Raw genomic sequence first — 20406 nt, forward strand, 5'->3', positions numbered from 1 at the left:
CGCTGTTTGTATTTTGTATGTTTTTCATTCTTGCCGCAGTTTTCTCATATGTGCTTAATCGGAGGTTATCCCGAGTTTCGACCTGGGATCTGTCCGGAGCCTCTCGTTCAGATATGTGCGTTCTTTCATACCCCCCTTCCCTGCAGAGATCATCCGGAGTTCAGTGAATGTCTGGAAGCTTCTTGAGAGGATGCAGACGTCTAAGAGAGAGGCTCCGGGCAGTTTCTAGAGACTTCCATCCAGCCCGATGGTAAAAAGCAGCAGGTGAATATGAGACTGTCACTTCCGCCACAGCTGCAGAAGGCTTTAAACCTTGCTTCTCCAGATGAATAATGAATGCAGAGCAAAGGTTCATTTTTTGTCTGCGCACGGAGAGAGAGGGTGGTCTGCTGCGCCATAACAAGTTGGAGGAGCCGTGCCACCGCGTATCCAGCGCCGTCCGCCCCCGACATTAACCCGGCTATTTCGAGAAACTTCCAGCCCACTTTACCACGTCACTTGGAGGAATCTTTTAAAGCGTCCGTCGCCCGTATAAAAATGTCTCAGTAGTCGACAGCCAGCCAAACATGAACGGCATGAAGACACAGTCGCCCACACTGGCGATGGCAAATAATGACAGCGAGCCCCTACCGCTCGGCTGGGAGGTGAAGATCGACCCGCAAACGGGGTGGCCCTTCTTCGTGGACCACCACAACCGGACGACAACCTGGAATGACCCGAGACACGACACGAAAAAGGTAAATAAAAGAAGAAGAGCAGCCACTGGATAAAGTTGCTTCGTGATTTAGAGGATATCCACGCGTGTCGCTACGTGGGTTTCAGTGCGTGTTTTTCCTGGAATTCAGCGTGTCGCCACATCACTGTTATATTTAACCCTGTTGACTGTGGGCCTGCTTTGGCTCGGCACCGTCTCCTCCCCCTCACGGGCGGCTCATGAGCCCATTATACCGGCTGATCAACCCCGCTATGTTCCCGTGACATGATCCAACTCTGTTATTATTACTCGATGACTCACTCCGCTGCGGCGTGTACCCACGATGAGCTTCCACTATTTTAATAGCGTGTCTGTCCAGGGGTTCGGAAAACACACTGCGACGTCCAGCTCGCGTTAAACTTTTTGCCTTACATGGATTGAGGCTGGTCCGGCTCGCTTTGGCCTGAGGAGCCAGTCGGACGCCGTGTGTGTGTGAATAATTCATGATCTGAGAGCAGTGACAGGGTCTGCGAGGATGAAGTGAAGCCCCACACGCTGCCAGCTGCTGATCGTTCGTCTCAGCGACATGGCACCGTTGTCCAAAGTTAGTGTCCAGACGAATCTGCTGCGAAGTAACAGCTGTCAGGGGATACAATTGGTGCAATGGTGCTGGGGCTGAAATGGCAGAGGGCAAAGGGTCGTTCACAGCTATTTCATAACTCTGTCTTTGTGGGGAAACCATAGACTTTAGAGTGGGAAACACACCACTGGCTTACTTATACATGTAGTGTGTCGTGAAACTAAACTACCAGTTGACCTGTTGCTTGTGTCTCTCTGAACTCACTTGATATACTGTACAAATATTTTTAATGAAAATAGATATTATTTGGCTAATGTAAATTGACAGTGTTATTCCTGAATTGTCTGACACCCAGGAATGGGAAACCCCAACCACTATCTTACTTTATAATTAGCCACTCTCTTACTTTATGATATACTGAGCTGTTGCATTCAGTATAGCAGTAATTACAAAATAACTGTTTCTAATCCTTGTAATATTGTAATTGATTTAGTTTTGTATACATCCCACCTTGATTCATGTTCTTTTTCATGGAGGCGATGGGTCTGGTTTAAGAAAACCGACACCAGTAACAAAATTCAACACATGCACCGGCGATATGGTCATAAATGTAAAATGTATTCTATATCGTCAATTATCACCATAAGTGTCAACTTATTATTTATTTTAGTTTGAAGACAGATTTTTGCTGCTGAGAGAAGGTGATAAACAGCAAAACATTTTTATAGACTTTAGAACAACAAAGCTAATATGTGTAACTACATAAGAATTATATTGATATATTTTGAGCTATTCCTATACTGGTTTTGATGAAAATAATATTGCAATGGTTATAGTCATTGATCTATTACACAGCCCTACAGACACAAGTTTAGACAAAAGTAATCCAAACATCGACTCTTTCTTCTTCATAAAATGTTTCTAACTGCAGAGTCGAGCATTAGTTGTATCTCTTTTCTCTCGTTGTGTATGACAAAATAATCAGCTAATAACATTATGGCCTGATGAGAAGCTAACAACATGTTAGTTTAGAGGGTGTGCCAAACTGTTGTTGAGGGGATGAGTCAGGAAACACGGCCAGCTGAGGGATGTCAGTCCGATTGGAGAAAAAATATCAAAAACAAGCGCAGTGGTTGCTCAAATGCACCAGAGTCTCTTGGTGGATCACAAGCTTTTTATCAAATGCTCAGAGAGGTGATACTTTTGGCATCCCTCTGTGGAAATGCTACATTTTGAACTCTAACCTTTTATCTCTTGGCTGAGAGCACTTTCCTATTAAAATACCTCCTGGTTCCTAAAACCATCCGGTTGTTTGTTAGTTATAACATGCAGATAACTTGTTGCATTTATTCAGAAAATATTGTTGAATTCATGATAGTTTATTTCTGTTTTGAATGTATGTTATTTCATTTAAAAATCTCTTAGCAGAGGAATTAGTTCCCAAATAGTTTACTAAATACATTTTTTACTCAACTATAAGAAAGAATATTTTGAAAATGTTATTACTTATTTTTTAGAATATTCATTGATTATAAATAATTGTCCAACATTACATGATTATAATGTTGAACAAGTTTGTAGGGTTAACTGTAAATTACATTACTATATTGACAAATAATGTTGCTTTAATATTTGTGTGGTAAGGTAACTTCAATATATGTGAAGGAGATGTGTTGCTACTTATGAAGTCCTCTAACTGCTTAGAATCGTTTCATTTATTTATCTTTCCTTTGTCTGACCTTGTGTTGTAAATAAACAACAAGATTCTTGATGTTAACTGTTTACCATCATATCAATACACTTTGTTGTGTTACAGGTGAGAGAAGTATCAGCAAATGGACCCAACATACCACCAGAACCGAGCCCTCAGGAGACCCAGAAGAGCTTTGTGAGGGAGATGAAGCACCCGATTCTTCGCCCGGGCTATGTTCCCATCCCAGTCTTCCATGAGGGCGCAGAACTCAGGCAGCAACAGCATCCATATTTTTCCTACATCCAGCCGACCACTGCACAGAATATCCGGAGTGACGGTCGAACACCTTCCCCCACACCAGGGCTCCACTGCAGGCCGAGATCACCGTTACACAGCCCTTCAGACAGCTGCTCCCCTGATCCTGGAAAGGTCGGCTCCCCTGTTCCACAAACAGCAGAGGTAGGTCATGGCATGAAGCAAAAATGAATGCAGAAATAAATGAAAATATAAATTGCAAAAAAGTGAATGTTTACTGTTTCAGTTAGATTTTTTTATTTATTTCATTAGGTTTATACTGCCCCGCATCACCAGCCCCCACGGCCCAGCAGCACCGGTCTGCAAGCAGGTTACATCCCTATCCGAGTGATCCATGAGGGCGGAGGAGGCCAAGCACAAACACAGGCTCAGTTAAATCCCTCGGTCTACTCCCAACGCATCCCCTACCCAGAGCACCCGCAGCAGTTTCATCGCCTTCAGTCAGACGAATGGCCGGGCTACTCTGCAGCAATGCAGCCTCCCAGGGAAAGGGCATCTCCGATATTGTTTCCTCAACACCGGGATTCTTCATCTATTCATCTCCCGGCTCATATCAGAAGTCAGTCACCTATTGTAACGCAGGTGCTTGGAGAAAGACCACAGGTGATTTAACTTTTTCACATTGAATTTGAAATTTTATTTGGAAAAATATTTTTTTAAATCAGTATGTGTTGACCTAGATTGTTACTTCTTTTTAACTCCTAAGGCTCATGTCCTCACGAAAGAACCAACTCAGAAAATAGAACAGGAACAACAAAGCACGCAGCAGAAACCTGAGAACACGCAGCTCCCCCAGCCACTGCACACAGAAGCTGACATCCAAAAGCCTCCACAACCTCAACTCTTCCAACAGCCTCTGCCTCAGCAGCCTCAGCAGCCTCAGCAGTTCTCTCAACCTCAGCATTTCCCGCAACCTCAGCAGTTCCATCAACCTCAGCAGTGCCACCAACCTCAGCAGTACCATCAACCTCAGCAGTTTCAGCAACCTCAGCATTTCCCTCAACCTCAGCAGTCCCATCTGGCTCATCAGTTCCAGCAACCTCAACACTTCCAGCAGGCGCCATCTCATCCATCTCCACAGCCTCAGCAGCCTGAACAGTTACTGCAGCAGCAGCAACAGGTCCAGCCGCCCCAGCAACCAGAGCAACAACAGCAGCACACTGCAGATATCACGGTTCAAATACCTCCAAAACCAGAAGCCCAGGACATGACGGCTGTTCCCCCAGAGGTTCCACCTGCAAAGGAAGAGGCTGAACATGCCGCTCAGTGCCCAATCCACCCAGGCCTGGCTAAGGTACAGCAGATAGTTGAACGGGTTGCTAAACTGGAGAAAGAGGTGAAATGTTTCGATGGAAAGAAGTATGGTAAGGGGTACTTGTTGCTCGAGGAACTGCTGACCAAAGAGCTCTTAGCGCTGGACTCAGTTGACCCAGAGGGTCGTTTAGATGTACGGCAGGGGCGACGGGATGGAGTCCGTCGGGTTCAGAACATACTGGAAGAACTGGAGCAGCTGGAGGATAAGCCAGCCAAAGCTGCTGGCGACACATCAATGGAGGGAGACAACGTGACACAGAAAGGGGAGCCCAGCATGATCACCAAGGAGAATATTGAGATGGCAAAGGAGATATCATAATGACTGCACACTTCATAATCTGGAGGAGAGAAAGATAACATGCTGTATATTTGAATGTGAACACGTCAGCTCTGGCTAACTCTCCTCTTCCTCTATCTGCAGCATTGGTAGAAGTTGCATGCATTAACAGTGTTGGTATTTCCTGCCATTCAGCACATTCTTGATGGTAGATCAGTCCAGTCATCTTCTTCAAGCCAATGTTGTTGCCTTCTATGTAGTGCCAATGTCTTCATAATAAGACAGATGTCATGATCAAGGTGTTGACAAAAATTTCTGGTCGAATTAAAGTTTGAATAAGAGGCCTTTATCACTAAATGGAATAAATCTAGAGGTATTTTCTTAAGAAATGTAACGTGTAGTTGCCTTTTGTCTCGATCAAATATTGTATGGGGCTTTTCTTAATCCACTCAGCTCATTAGTTAGAACACGAGTGCAAACATTCGGGGCTTTAAGAGAAGCATTTTCCCCTTTATGGCCATATGGCCCTGTTTGAGCTGCTTTATCACACAACACACTGAATATGTTTGTTAGACGCTGCTTTGCGGTGCATAACTGATTTTGCCATCTTTGCACTTTGCCATCATTGAAATGCTGAACGTTCAGCAGCACTACGATTGAAATATATCAGTTACACCATTTTTGATTGATGTGTTTGTGTGTTTGTATGTGCATTGGTTTACTTGTTATTTCAAAACATTATATCAGTATTTATATATCATTATATAGTATTTTGGTACATTTACGAATGTATAATGACAAATGGAGGTGAGGTGGCGTATCTTACTTGAGATGTGAGACAATCAGCACTTAGTGCTAGTTGGAGTTACAGCTGAAGATTGTCATAATTATCCTAGTATAACTACTAAAGCCACAATCTGCAATAACACTGACACTGAATTGGCCTAAAAGCCTTTAAAATAACAACTGTAAGAAAATGCCCAAATTACAGTCAGTTATAATCTTCAATCATTCATAATCACTTTTCTGATTACCCTGATTGTTTGTGTAGTAATGTGTCACTGTAATACAATCAAAGGACAACTGTAATGTAGAGTCACTGCCTAACACACTGTTACATATAATAGATTGTGGCTTTGTATTGATCACATATTATGAGTAGCAGGTTGTTGCATTGTTGAACGAAGTTCAATCTCGTTGGTATGGTTGAAAATAAAAATGTATTTGACATGAAGTTTGCCTAATATTTGGGTCCCCATAAATGATGCAATGTCAGAGACTGATTTATTTAGTTATTTATTATCCTTAGTATTATTTTTAGACACTTGCAGTATGATATTATTTTTCAATTCTGAGAGAATCTGAGAAACTGTTTTACTTTGAGGACTGCAATGAACAATTACTTTCAATATTTACAAATCCACAAATTATTACTTATTCTTTAATGTGTCAGAATAGTGAAAAACAATCATTGTAATTTACTGATGCAAAAGCTCATCAAATTTCTTGTTTGGCCTGATGAACAATTGCACACCCACTGGTATTAAATGTAAATTAAGATCACCTGACACAAAGAAAATCATAGAATTTACAAACTGGATCTGGAGTGTTTTTGATATTTCTGTTTCCAAATAGACTTACCAAAACAGTTATCAATAAACTGTTGATTACCTTATTCCTTCAGAACTTAATTTCCTCACTGCATTTATAGCCTGGGCAGAGAAGGTCTCTGGTTCGTCTCTGGTTCGACTCCACGGAGAGACAACAAAAGACGAACCTGGATTGATCTGTCCAAAAATCCAAGAGTCTCTCTACCCTGTCTAGTGCCCCTGAGCAAGGCACCTTACTCCCCCAACATCTGCTCCCCGAGCGCCGTACATGGTCGCTCACTGCTATGTGTGTCCTGCACACAGATGGGTTAAATGCAGAGGTTAAATTTACCTACCATTGCATGAGTGTGTTGTGCATGTCTGTGCATGTGTTTGGTATAAATAAACACATCTTAGATCTTATCTTAGAAATGATTATGACAAGTCCAGTTAATTATATACACTATCTATAACTTTTGAAGATCCCCATGTACATACATCTAAATCTGAACAGAATGTGTACATGGTTACTCACTACTATAGTAATACACATTTTCCATGTACATTTGTTTGTTCTTCCAGTTTAGCTACGATCTGAGAGTTTTCAGTGACACAGTGAGTCGCTGCTTGCATTCAGCTGCTCTCTGCTTTCACCCCCAGGGCCCGGCTGAGTCATAACTGACAACATATTTGTGCCATTAACCCTACATGGGTGGAGACATGACTGGTGGGGTTTCTCTACAAACACACTTTATTACTCTACAAATTACCTACATCAGAATAGAAATTCACTATTATTTGTTTTGGGGTTTATAATCCTGTAATTAATAATCATCCCTCTCATAAAACTTCAAACAGAATACATGATTTCTGTGGTGCTTTCCCCTGAAATGTAATTTTAACAAAAAGGACAAACTAATGTCATGGAACATACCCGGCAGAGGAAATACAAGAAACTAATAATAACAATATGAACAACAATAACAATGAATAAACAATAGATGACTGGTTGTTTGGCGGATTTGTCCAAATTGTGACTTTTACCCAAACAGGATTGTACAGTCATGCACATATATGTTCCTCTACATACATTGACATTTTATAGTAGATCATTGTAATGTATTTTATGGACAGTACTTGAGATGATGACGGCTAAGTCAAATGTCACGTGTCATTGTTTGGAGCAGGAAACGGTGTGTTACGCCGGACACACACACCCGCACACACGCATAGCAGCTGCTGTCTGGAACTCACTCTATCTCGTTCATTGATGTGTTAACCTACTCTGTGTCCGACATGCCTGTGGGAAGGGACGCTTCTCCACCCGGAAGGGAATTAAATGACCAACATGCGTAGATTTGGAATAAACACATCCGACACGCATCCAGCTGCTGCCGCCGCCGCTGCCGCTGCTGCTAGCTCGCTAGGTAGCTAGCTGCCGTAGCTCCTCGGTGGGAAGCAGAGCTAACCGTGGCTAGCAGCGGTTCACCTCCAAGACGTGGAAGTTGTGCATTACCGGGACCTGGCTTGACTGCTCAGCCATCTAGTAGCTTGTTGTTTGTTGGTGTGTGTTTGTTTAACGTGAAGGGAAAAACATGGAGCTGTTCCAAGCCAAGGACGAGTACATTCTCCAGAGCGGGGACCGTGCTCTGTGGTGCAGCCGAAAAGATGGGACCATGGCGCTGAGACCTGGTACGTACTGTCCGCTGCTACATGACAGCTCGGTCCTCCACGGCAGCCGGGGATGTACAGGAAGCTAACCTTTGTCAATGTTACCTGTCTGGGTAAATGACACCTCTGTGCTTCCTGGCCTGTCTGGGATTAACACACATTCTGTTAGAGGTGTCGCTGTCACTGTACATCACCTCAGAGGTTTAGTATAATCTCTCTCTGGTATATGCCACTCGTTCATGTGTGTAATGAACGTTATTTATATTATTTACAGCTTTAGATCACCCAGCTATGTTGACCCAAACTATATTTTTGACATGTACGAGTGTATGCGCCATTCCCATGTCTTGAAATCCTCGTCCTAGCCTTCATTCCGGGAGTGCCAACACCCGAGACCGACTCCAAACTTCTTACTTTGCCTCTTATGCTACACACTGGAGAATAGATGTGACATTTTGTATTTAAATCAGGCTGTAACTGAGCGGAAATAACAATGTCAACTCACTAACCACGATGACACTGATGACACCTTTTAACACAGAGTTCCTTGGAATCTATAGCTCCATTCATTTTAAATCGGGAACATGTAAAACAGCATTAATGCTCAACACAAACAGACTCAAACGGGCATGTTATGTGCAGCTGAGTTCTGTGAAGGATGGAATCGGTCCCCTGATCGCTTCCCTGATAAATGAAAATGAACATCCCCTTATAAAATGAAAGAAAAGTTTGGACCCAGCCAAAGGCCTGTCTGTGCGTGTTCTCCTCCTTATCACTTGGAGTCGTATGGGCCGTGCAGCCATCCTGAACAGGTTTTTAGTTGCAACACTCTTTCATTATTTAATTGGAAAAAGGGTTTCCACTCCTCGCTGGGTTTCCGCTCCTCTCACAAGAACACTGTGAAGTACTTCCATGATATTACTCGTCTTGAGTGAAGTTGTGGAACTGCTTTAGTCGGCCTCTTCTCTGTTTTTTTTTTTTCTTTCTACCTTCCTGGTAGGGGCCCTCAGCCAGTTTTCCCACATGAATTTCTCTGGTGAGTGGAACAGGAAGATTCATTGTCTACTGCTTCCCTACAGTTGATGTTCCCCACCCTTGTCACACCCATCACATTTTTATAATTTTCCTCCACCGTGATGTGTAATCAATCACTGAAGTGTTCCAGTTTGTGCCTGGTGTTTGAAAAACTTTAGAAAATGGAGACAGGGTCGTTTTTTCTTCAGTCAAATGTCACTTTCCTCTCTACAATGTACATTTTATATAAAGTTTCATGTCTCTGTTTTTCTTTCAGCCACAGACCTGCTGTTGGCTTGGAATCCAGTGTGTCTGGGTTTGGTGGAAGGTGTCATTGGAAAGATACAGCTTCACACAGGTAAGTGGAGGATGTGAAACATTGAACGGAAACATCCATGCCAGTATTTTCTATCTGTGGAGATTTGAGTTACCGAATCATCCAGCGCTTTATGACGCTCCTTATTCAGATGGAAACGTGTGAAAGAAATGTGCTAATTGTTTTTGAAACGTGTTTAGTTATGAAGAGGGGTGAGCTGATGGTGATGATTAATCTGTTTTTGCTAACTGTGTGACTCTGTGGTCTTTGGTTTTGAGCTTTGTGATGATATTCATCACAAGAAAATGAATGATGAAAATGTACAATTCTGGTAGATGGATTAAAACGATTTAAATATTTATTAACCAGATGTCTGTTGGTGTTGCCTTTTTATAAAAGAAAATTTGGTGTGCAGCTGCTTCCTTCACACCTTTCATAATGTGAGGAATTCTGCACCCATGACTCAACTCCTCCTTCTCCTCTCTCATCTCTGCAGATCTTCCTCTCGGCCTCGTACTAATCCGCCAGAAAGCGCTGGTGGGCCATTTACCCGGCAACCACAAAGTCTACAAGATCACCAAGATAGCTGTCATTCCTCTGTCTGACGAAGAGCCCCAGGAGCTGGAGCTGGAGGTGTGCATGATAATACTGTGAATGAGATACGGAAGGTTGTCTTTTAATTATTGTATTCAGCCTCCCTGACAAGCATTCTAACAGTGCCTCGGAGAATCCTAAAATGTTTTCATTCTTCACCCAAGAATACCCTTTATGCGTCAGCGTGTGATTCATCCTGAAGATAACAGTGGTGCAAAATGAGATGTAGTTGTTATTTTTCTTTTCCCTTTTTAAAAGAACTGTTTTATTTTATTTTCCACCCACACGTTGGAGTGGAAAATTAAATGCAGCCATAAAATTGCTGTAATGGATCTCATAGGAAGTTGACTGTTGCTTTCAGGGGGGCTTCATGGATGGTGAGACAGAATATTTCCAAGTGAGTAAACAAAGAGGAGGGTGATAGTCCTTTGATTGGCTCCTAGACCCCGTCTGCACAGTGATCATTCCACCTGCATTGTCCCTAGAGATCCTATAGATCAGTGTAGCTGTGACATTTTTTACTGCACCAGTGAGTCAAGAGGAGAACTGTGTATTCCTTTAGTTTTTGGCTGTACTGTGAGTAGTCAATAGAAGTCGGTGTTCTCGTTCTGCACTTTGAGCCTCACAGACACTCTGGTTTTGAGAACTTCCAGTTGGTATCAAACAGAGTTATTTATTATCTAAATATCACTATCATGTTGTGTAATGGAACTTTTTTGAAACTAACTTTTTCAGCTGTGCAAGAAGCATCACTTTGGAATCGACAAACCAGAGAGACTGGCCCCGTCTCCCGACGATTCAAAGTTTCTGATGAAAACCTTGAGTCAGATCAAGTCTAATGTGGCTGTGCCCATCAAGAAAAAGGTATTATTGTGTTTAACCCATTAAATGCACTCTTCTCTTCAAAACCACTATACCTTTCCTATCCTTTCCCCTTTGTATTGCAGTTCTCATGGGCTTTTGGTTTCTTTGGTTTGACCGCTCTTTTCTATCCATCCATCCAATCCAGTATTCCCCTGCCTTCCAGGTGAAGGAGAACAAAGAGAAGGAGCGACTGGAGAGGCGGCTGCTGGATGAGCTGTACAAGGTGTTTATGGACTCTGACTCCTTCTACTACAGCGTGACCTACGACCTGACAAACACAGTGCAGCGTCAAGGAGACTCCAAAAAGACCGGCTTACCCCTATGGAAAAAGGTTTGGAGAGAAACAGAAGCATAAAGTTGGACTTATGTGGATTGTAAAATGTCTCCCTAATTGTAGTTTTTGACCTTTATGAAAGGTGGATGACCGTTTCTTCTGGAATAAACACATGATCCAGGACCTTATTGACCTTCAGGTAACCACATAGAAATACAGACTGGTACCGTTTATTATTGTTTATCTATTTTAGAATTGAATAAAGGCCCAGATTTGATTCAATGACAATTGTGGAAACAGTTATGGTATTTACTTTACAATTGTCAGCTCAAACAATGTAGCTGGTCTTCTCAGTAAATGCGGCAGTTGCATGTTCTGATAATTCGAGCATTGTCAGCAGTGTATGGAAATACTGAGGGAATAGAGGAGATAAGTATGGAGGATATCTTTTTTGAAAACTTGGTGGACTTTGTGGCCCTTCCTTATCAGCCTGGCAAACAGGATTTTAATCTTCTTGTCCTACTCTTTTATTTTTCCCTTTGACGGCTCCAGGTCCCAGAGATCGACTTCTGGGTGATACCAATCATCCAGGGATTTGTACAAGTGGAGGAACTGGTGGTGAACTACAATGAGACATCAGACGAGGAGAGAAGCAGCCCTGAGACACCGCCACAGGAGGTCACCTGTGTTGATGACATCCATCCTCGCTTCACTGTGGCACTGATCTCCAGACGTAGCCGCCACCGTGCAGGTAGAGGCCCAAAGGTCATGCTTGAGCTCTGATTCAGCCCAAATGTGTTGGTTCCGCTTTGTGATTAGAACTGATAGGACTTCTCTCTCAAAAAGCTTGGATTAACTTGGTAGACAATTGTGTCTTCATCTGTGATATAAATAATCTGGTTGTTTGTTGATTCATTCTCTTTTCCCAAAGGGATGCGGTACAAACGCAGGGGGGTGGATACAGATGGCCATGTGGCTAATTATGTGGAGACAGAGCAGTTGATCCACGTGCACAGTCACACTCTGTCCTTTGTGCAGTCTCGTGGCTCTGTGCCTCTCTTCTGGAGCCAGGCCGGGTACCGCTACAATCCCCGGCCACGCTTAGAGAAAGGTCAGCACGGCTGCAGGCTACTGCATATGATCTTATAGAGAGCATTTTTCCAAGGCTGTCGTTGAGTATAATGGACCTTCCACTTCCACAGTTGTTATGGTTGTACTTTAAAAAAGATAATTCAATACCAGTGTTCTCTTCTCACACACCAGTCTTGTCTATTTGAGCTGTGTTTTGCTCATCAGCCAGATATAATTATCATGTCAGTCATTGGTCCCTGCTCTACTTGTCTTGTTCTTCTTAGCTGGCACAGAAGACAGCACTTCTTTCTTTATAGTTACAGTTATGTTAAATCTTGCATGCAATTTTTTTTTAATGCTTTATCCCAGAGTTGGACATATGAAAATCATTTTCATATTTGCTTATGTTTTAGGAGAGAAGGAGACTATGTCTTACTTTGCCGATCACTTTGAAGAACAGCTTAAACTCTACCAGAAACAGGTGAGTCATTTCCCCATGTGTATGCTGTGGTATGTGCTTAGTGTATTTTTTTGACTGCAAACATGCATAAGTCTTGGTTTGAATTGCTATGTAAAATGTATCATGACTGTGGTTGTCCAGCCATCTGTGACTGTGAAAAATTTGTTCAGACTGAGGTTCAAGTGTGTGAACTACCACATGCTTCATTCGTGTGCAGAATTAGTGGATTCTTAATGTAAACCTTGTCCATGTGTGAAGACGCCGTGAGAAGTGTTTATTCATTTTTCGGTCCTCTGATATTTTACATCACAGTGTGTTTATATGATTTAAAGGGGCACTCGCTACGTTAAATGACGGCATTGTTTATTGTCTTCTTCAGGTTATTATTAACTTAGTGGATCAAACTGGACGAGAGAAGGTGATTGGGGATGGGTATCTAAAGCAAGTCCTGCTCTACAACAACCCAAACCTCACATATGTTTCATTTGACTTCCATGAGCACTGGTAAGAGAGACGCTTTCCACAGAAATGAAACTTGTTCATGAATGTACATAAACAAATATTATGCCACAATGCATTAACTTCCCCTTAATGTTTCTTACATCCTATTTTTTAGCCGGGGCATGAGGTTTGAGAATGTGCAAATACTGACCGATGCAATTTCTGATCTCATCACTGACATGAAATGGGCCTGGTAAGCATCATGCCAATATTTAACTTTTGAGAGAAATACCAATAAAATGACCGCTAGATATTAGACGGGAAGCAACAATAAACCCCCAGTAGACCATAGCATGTGTTCCTAGTGTCTGAAATATCCATATGGATGTCACTACTGTGAACTTATCTTCCTGTGTCAGGGTCGACCAAGCAGGAGTCATCTGCAAGCAGGAGGGAATCTTCCGAGTCAACTGTATGGACTGTTTGGACCGGACCAATGTTGTTCAGGCGGCCATTGCTCGGGCAGTGATGGAACAACAGGTGAGAGGTTTTCTTTGTCTGGGCGCAGGCAATGAAATGAACATGAATGTCTCATCACACTCACACGTCTGCGGTTCCTTGTCGATGCTACCAGGGTTTTAGACTTTAGTTCCTCATGTAAAGATAAATGAAGTTAACTTCTCAGACTCTTAAAGCTTCTATCTGCCAATAGCCTATGGAGCACATGAGTAGTTGCAATAATCAAGTATTGTGCAGAGTTAATACACATGATCAGTGTTGCTATTAATTGAGGTGTGTTTTTAAAAGAAGTAATGTTTTAGAAATGATTCCAACATTTATAATCTAGAATAATCAACATGATCATAAATTTCCTTGATATCATTTATTTGACTACTTATAAAGTTGGAATTACAAAGTGATTTACAAAATCTCATTCATTAGATTCACTTAAATCAAATGAATGCCTTCTATTATTTGGTAGGCAGTTACATTTGTGTTTCTGCAACTGTTTACTAATGTGAATGCAGATCACACAGACAGTTAACATTAGACAATGGATGTTCATGCACCACTGAACTAAAAAGAGCAAAGATTAGTTGTATAGTGCCCACCTACCCCGCTGTCTATTATTCTGCTCAAACTGTCTCTTATTTGACTGTCTAAAGAGACTCCAACATATCAATTATGTGTAACATTTAATCATTGATTACCATTGTAAATAGAGTGGTCGTAAAAGTGGGCATGAGCGGACCTTTCTGTAACTTAAAAGAGAGACATCTCAATGTACGCACAGTTCCTGCCCAAGGACAAAAAAACATTTTTCTCTTCCTGCAGCTGAAGAAACTGGGTGTGATGCCTCCAGAGCAGCCTCTACCTGTCAAATGCTACAGGATTTATCAGATCATGTGGGCCAACAATGGAGACACCATCAGCAGACAGTACGCAGGAACAGCAGCGCTCAAGGTAACCCGATTGACTTTGCACACGTTTACATCTGAATCAGTGTTTGCTTAAAAAACAGGGGTGGAGTCGTTTCAGCCATGGAGACACAAGCTTTCTCTTTGACTAGGACTCATAAATCAGTTGACAGCATTTTTGTGAATTAAACACATCAGAATGACAAGTATGGACTGATCTTTTTGGAAAAGGGCTGAGATTACAGACGGTCAGTTTAACTGTTTGATGTGTTTTAGGGAGATTTCACCAGGACCGGGGAGAGAAAACTGGCTGGCGTGATGAAGGATGGCGTGAACTCAGCCAACCGCTACTATCTGAACCGTTTCAGGGATGCTTACAGACAAGCTGTCATTGGTATGGAAAAACGGGCTGATTTAATAGCTATATACGTATGTGTATCTGTATCCAGGTTGTCCTAAAAAATGAATGCCTCTCCCTGCAGACCTAATGATGGGCCTGCCAGTGACCGAGGACTTGTACTCCATCTTCAGTAAAGAGAAGGAGCATGAGGAGAAAGAGCAAGAGAGCCAAAGAGGAGCTCAGGAGCAGGTCAGCCTCCTGCTGCAGACCTACATGCAGCTTCTTCTGCCAGATGATGAGAAGTTTCATGGTGGTTGGGCTCTCATCAACTGTGACATGAGGTTTGTGGCTAGCTGTTCCATCTAAGTTCCCCATGTTTATCAAAGCCTGACTCCCACTTTTGTCAAAAGCTGATGTATCCCCAGACAACCTACACTTTGAATGTGGAATGATGTGTTCAGTATAAACACAAACAATGTAATGGTTATTTAAGTTAAATTTATGATAAAAAACAATACATTTTAACAAAATCAATCATCTATCGACTATTTAAGACAAATGTATACATGAATGCAGATAATTACACAGGGTTCACTCACTGTTACCTGAAAAGGGAAGGTTGTGAAAAGCTTTTGTCATGATACCGTTCTCTTACTTCCCACCAGCCTCATCGATGCGAACAACAAAGATGTGGATGTGCTGCTGCTTCTGTCTGACAAAGCCTACTACATTGCTTAGTAAGTCTGACTTTAAATTGTCCCAGCATTTTCTTTAAAAATGCTACTTACAGATTCACTTACGTTTATTCTACTACCCTGCAGTTATGACGAAGAAGCAGATAAAGTCAACCAATACCAGCGCCTGAATTTAGAGGGTTTGGAAAAGATTGAAATTGGTAAGAAGTCAGACTTAAAGGAAAAGTGAAGTTCCTCGTTCACTCCCTGACTCACCCAACACTTCCCAAAAGTGCAGTTTCTCAGAAACCCTTTAGCAACATCGCAGTGAATTTAGATTCATGCAAGGAAAGCACATTGCCAAAAATGGAAGTTCTAAGTTTTGTTTCCTTTCGCAGGTCCGGAGCCTACTCTGTTTGGGAAGCCAAAGTTCTGCTGTATGCGTTTGCATTTCAGGAATGAAGAGTCAAGTGGATACTTCCACACGCTGAGGGCAGCAGCACGAAATCCTGAGGATGATGGAAAAGGTAGGATATAATACCCTTCTTTAGATTCTTTAAAGGCAGGAAAAGAATGTTGACACTCTACATTGTTACATATTTCAGATACATTGCAATGCATAGCTGAGATGCTGCGCATAACAAAACAGGCCACAGGGTTGGACATGCTAGTGGTTGAAAAGAAGCTTGAGAGGTGAGTAGTTGGTCTTTATTTTACAAATGATTTAATGCATCTGAAACATCTGTGGCCATCTTAGCACTGTTTTAATTAATAACCAATTCTAAGAGCTGTTCCTTGCTCACTTGTGTTTGTTTCAGGCGACAGAGTCGACCTCATGAGGATATAATGGGGATCCAGAACAAACCAGCTGATCAGGTCCAGGGTAGCTCGGGTTTGGCACAAGGCAAAAGTTTCCTCATGAACAAATTCTCCTCTCTCAATCAAAAAGTCAAACAGACCAAGACAAATGTAAACATTGGCAACTTCAAGCCCCTCGGAAAGCTGGGCACTTTCTCGAAGCCTGACGTAAAAGTCAATTTCTTAAAACCAAATATGCATGTCAACCTGTGGAAGTCGGACAGCAGTTTGGAAACATCAGATAACAACCCTGGCAAAGACATTGCAGACGAGCACTCTGAAATCTCAGATGACTCAGACTCCTATAACTCTGACCCAGAGCACCCTCGTTCTGGTTCCTTAGAAAACGTGGACTATGTTCTGCCCAGCTGTGGCATTGTAGCATCAAACCCGAGACTGGGCAGCCGCTCCCAGTCTATTGGTAGCGTGGAGCTAAATATCCCCTCTGTTATCCGGGTCACTGGCTGTGAGGGTACGCAGGAAAGCTCCTCTAAATTAAGCGATGACAAGTCTCCAGGTTCCGCCTCAGTGGCTGAAGAAGCCATCTTGATTGACTTCGGTACTCCCATTGATGCCTACTGCCACCAGTTTGTCCAGGATGCACAGACCAAACCTGTCGAGGTGTTTGGAGAGAATCCACCAGCTTCTGCACCAAACTGTCCTAAAAACAACCCAGCAAACTCAGACAAACAGCCAGGCTCCGAGCCGCCCGTTCAGGAGGAAGAGCCCCAGCTCCCGAGGCCATCTCAGCTAGACGTCCAGTCCACTACCTCCAATTCCAACCTCCTCACCGTCCAGAAGCCCAGCTCAGCGGCCTCAGGCGGCTCTCAGAGGAGTCTGTGCTCACAGTTGGAAGGCAGCCTCGGCCCTTCGCCTGCAGACAGCAACGGCAGCCGAGTGGTGTCCCCCTTTGCCAAGATCAAGAGCTCCATGGTCCAGGTGGCCAGCCTCACCCAGGCGGGACTCACCCAAGGCATCAACTTTGCTGTGGCAAAGGTGCAGAAGAGCCCCGAGCCAGATGCTGTCAACGAGGCCCAGGAGAACGAGCTGAAGGCAATGTTTACACAGTGCCAGACCAGGATCATTCAGATCTAGTGCTTTCCTTGTAGCAGTATGACATATTGATACTTCCTCTATGGTAGTAGTAGCAAAGCTTGCACATAGCGTCACTACTCAGTCAAGAGCTGCACTCTTAAACTTACCCTTTAGTTTAAAATGCACACAATAATGATGACTCTTGTACAGCATTAACAATTTGCAAGGATATACATACACTCCACATGACAGTGACCATGTTTGCAGGTACATAAATATGGATTCTCGTTAAGCTCTTGTCTCCTTGCAGTGGAATCTTACACATGATGTAAATGTCTCAGTGTAAGTATTTAGAAGCTAAGCTGGGTATAACATTGCATAAAGTAAATATTAAAATATTTGGGAAGTGTGTTATAATTCCCATGTGTCAGTAAAAATATGCAAAATCCTAACTCATTGGAGAAATAATAAGAAACACTTAAGGTTTTTAAGATGTTTTAAACTGATGTACTTGCAGAGTCATACCTATTCTGTTTTTGTGCATGTAAACATGTCACTGTCTGTAACTTTACGTTATCACGCACAATGCTTGTGCACATGAGTTGAACGGTAGCAGCTGATTTTGACAGGGCAGGTAAACATCAACTGCATGTTGAGCGACCAACTCTGACAAGCACTGTACATTCATCCAGTACGTGCATGTCGCTTGTTGGCGATTGTTATTTAGACCTCGTCACACACGCGATTTGCAGCAGTCGCTGTCGAATCCGACCAAATATCTTTGTGTGGTTCTCAAAGGAAAACTCTGTGTAAACTGTAACCATTTGTATAGCTGTCAGAAACTAGCCAGACGACATTCTGTACGTAGTTATCCTATGTAATACCAATGTTGTCAAGTGTTACTTACAAGATATACCATTATAGAAATAATAACTACACAAGCCCTTAGTAAGTAAGAGTGTTCTGGTTAATGATATGTACAGTGAATATTGTATGTTTAACTGTTCCCTCGGTAGAGCCCCTTTCCTTAAGCTTTTTGTACATGTTAGGGGGGCAGCTTCACATATTCAGAGAGTTACAAGCATTATATTTTGAAAAGAACGGCCAGTACTGTCATCGCTAACCACAAGTAACCAGAAACCTGCTGGTTGGAGTTGTTTTTGATAGATTGATATATTGAAAGAACTATTCTGAAAATGGTTGTATAGATTCATGAGGGTGTTTGAACCGAGTCCTCAGCCACCGTTGTAAACTGACGTTGCATATTTTGGAAAAGACACAGGAGGGTAGCATATAGTAATATAGGTAATAGATGCACACAATTATTAGAAACACTGACGCTTATGCACTCCTCCGAACTGAGAGCATATTTGCCTTAACAGGGGATATAAGCAAGATATGTATATCAGGTATTTATGGCAAAATCTACCTTTTTAAATCCATTCTTACACGTTACATTTTGGCGTACTGTATAAATCTTCATCTTCAGGGTTACTGTAAGTCATCCAATCTTAATCTTGGGATATTTCATCCGCTGGCTCATGCGTTCTCCTTGAGCAGGTGTAAGAGATGTTTGTATGAGTGTGTATAGCCTTTAAAGTGTGTGAGTGTGTGTTTGAGCCTCCCTGCTGCTGCTGGTGTTTAGGATTGCTTGCCTTAGAGCTCTAGTTATATTTATGTGCTACAAAGGGTGTAAACATTGTTATACATTGTTGTATTTTCACTAACTTCTAAAAGTGAAGTTATGCCTCTTTAGGAACCTGTTAAACTTTAAAGTTGTCCGAATCTCATGCTCCTCTTCATCCCACTGTTGCACATATTTTGTCATTTTATCATAAAAGATAGTTTGAGCTGAAAAATCCCAACATAACTGTTCATGTTTCATATTTTGTGTTATATTTGCCTCTTCTCTGCATTCGTCATGCTCACCAGCAGATAAGAAGTGGAAGAAGTGTATATTTTATTGGACTTTACTGGTGTTTAAGTGAGACCGTAGCCTCAGCGGCTTAGTGGCTGCTAGATTATATAGTCATTGAACCTGCTGATAGTGCGTTTTGCTGCCAAAGCTTAAGGGTGATGGCTGTAATTCAAAGTTTTAACGCAGGGGGTAAAAGGTGTACTTTTTTCAAACTTCCTTCAGGATGCAAACACTGGAGTAGTTTTCAAGATATTCTGAACAGAACAGAGATCCTCAACATTCCTTAGAGACCACAAGGCCTCCATGCTGGTGTCTGGTGTTTATATGCAAAAGCTGACAGTTAAGATTTAATCCGGTATTTGCTGGGTGAGATTTTTGGTTCCTCATACCATTTGTTTGTTTTTATACCAAGTGCTTTTCCAACCACCTCCTCATTTGTCATCTGTGGTTGTCCTCCCCTTCCGTTAGACCATGACATACTACCATATGACTAGAGGTCTTAAAGCATTTGATTTGCACTGTTTGAACACATTTTCTAAGTGTTGGCACCATTTCATCAGAATGTCTTTGGTCATTGTCTTTCATCTTTACCAACGGACTGTTGTCATTGATTTCCACAGTGTACTGAGATTGAATTGTATATTAAAGTATCCTATTTATTCTTTTTCTTGTTGGGTGTGTTTCTATGAAAGGCGTATATTATTTTTCCTTTGGGAAGAAGTTCCACTTTAAATAAAAAGGTATGAGATAAAGCGCACATTCATTGTCAGATAAGTTACTAGGGAGTCTCTGTGCCAGCCTATCAAACAGTTTGCTCTGTAGAGATACTGGCAACATCCTAAATGTCCACTGATGGAATAAATTACCCTATAGGAATCTAAAGCCCAACTGTACCATGAAACCTAATTCACCTGATCTAGATTTTTATTTTGATCTGTACTCCATGAATTATTCTAAGAAATCAATGAAAATATTGTCTGACATAATTAAAGTAAG

The 20406-nt window shown here is 42.1% G+C and overlaps 2 protein-coding genes across 3 annotated transcripts; both read left to right on the forward strand.

The window, feature by feature from the left end:
• The first annotated feature begins 246 nt into the window (after nucleotides 1-246).
• bag3 (BCL2 associated athanogene 3) lies at nucleotides 247-6107 on the forward strand. Its single transcript, XM_062400927.1, has 4 exons — nucleotides 247-737; nucleotides 3091-3426; nucleotides 3535-3885; nucleotides 3989-6107. Exons 1-4 carry the CDS (start codon nucleotides 567-569, stop codon nucleotides 4913-4915), a joined length of 1785 nt encoding a protein of 594 aa, XP_062256911.1. The 5' UTR covers nucleotides 247-566; the 3' UTR covers nucleotides 4916-6107.
• A 1562-nt stretch (nucleotides 6108-7669) lies between these two features.
• Nucleotides 7670-20074, forward strand: inpp5f (inositol polyphosphate-5-phosphatase F). Of its 2 annotated transcripts, none has more exons than XM_062401292.1 (20): nucleotides 7670-8154; nucleotides 9425-9505; nucleotides 9960-10096; nucleotides 10793-10921; nucleotides 11067-11252; nucleotides 11338-11394; nucleotides 11748-11946; nucleotides 12127-12306; nucleotides 12680-12747; nucleotides 13106-13230; nucleotides 13343-13420; nucleotides 13587-13707; nucleotides 14503-14631; nucleotides 14862-14979; nucleotides 15068-15266; nucleotides 15591-15662; nucleotides 15747-15820; nucleotides 15998-16126; nucleotides 16205-16292; nucleotides 16418-20074. In XM_062401292.1, exons 1-20 carry the CDS (start codon nucleotides 8058-8060, stop codon nucleotides 17550-17552), a joined length of 3402 nt encoding a protein of 1133 aa, XP_062257276.1. In that variant the 5' UTR covers nucleotides 7670-8057; the 3' UTR covers nucleotides 17553-20074. The 2 variants fall into 2 exon arrangements, with proteins under 2 accessions (XP_062257276.1, XP_062257277.1); XM_062401293.1 differs by having other exon boundaries at nucleotides 11085-11252.
• Nucleotides 20075-20406: the final 332 nt, after the last annotated feature.

The sequence above is a fragment of the Platichthys flesus genome, chromosome 12, assembly GCF_949316205.1.
Source record: "Platichthys flesus chromosome 12, fPlaFle2.1, whole genome shotgun sequence".
NCBI lineage: Eukaryota > Metazoa > Chordata > Actinopteri > Pleuronectiformes > Pleuronectidae > Platichthys > Platichthys flesus.

Coding starts and splice junctions, on each gene's coding strand:
- inpp5f (XM_062401292.1), top strand. CDS start 8,058: ATGGAGCTGTTCCAAGCCAAGGACGAGTACATTCTCCAGAGCGGGGAC. Junction 13,231..13,342: donor TTTGACTTCCATGAGCACTG/GTAAGAGAGACG, acceptor CCTATTTTTTAG/CCGGGGCATGAGGTTTGAGA. Junction 14,980..15,067: donor TTACAGACAAGCTGTCATTG/GTATGGAAAAAC, acceptor CTCTCCCTGCAG/ACCTAATGATGGGCCTGCCA.
- bag3 (XM_062400927.1), top strand. CDS start 567: ATGAACGGCATGAAGACACAGTCGCCCACACTGGCGATGGCAAATAAT. Junction 3,427..3,534: donor CTGTTCCACAAACAGCAGAG/GTAGGTCATGGC, acceptor TTATTTCATTAG/GTTTATACTGCCCCGCATCA. Junction 3,886..3,988: donor TGCTTGGAGAAAGACCACAG/GTGATTTAACTT, acceptor TTAACTCCTAAG/GCTCATGTCCTCACGAAAGA.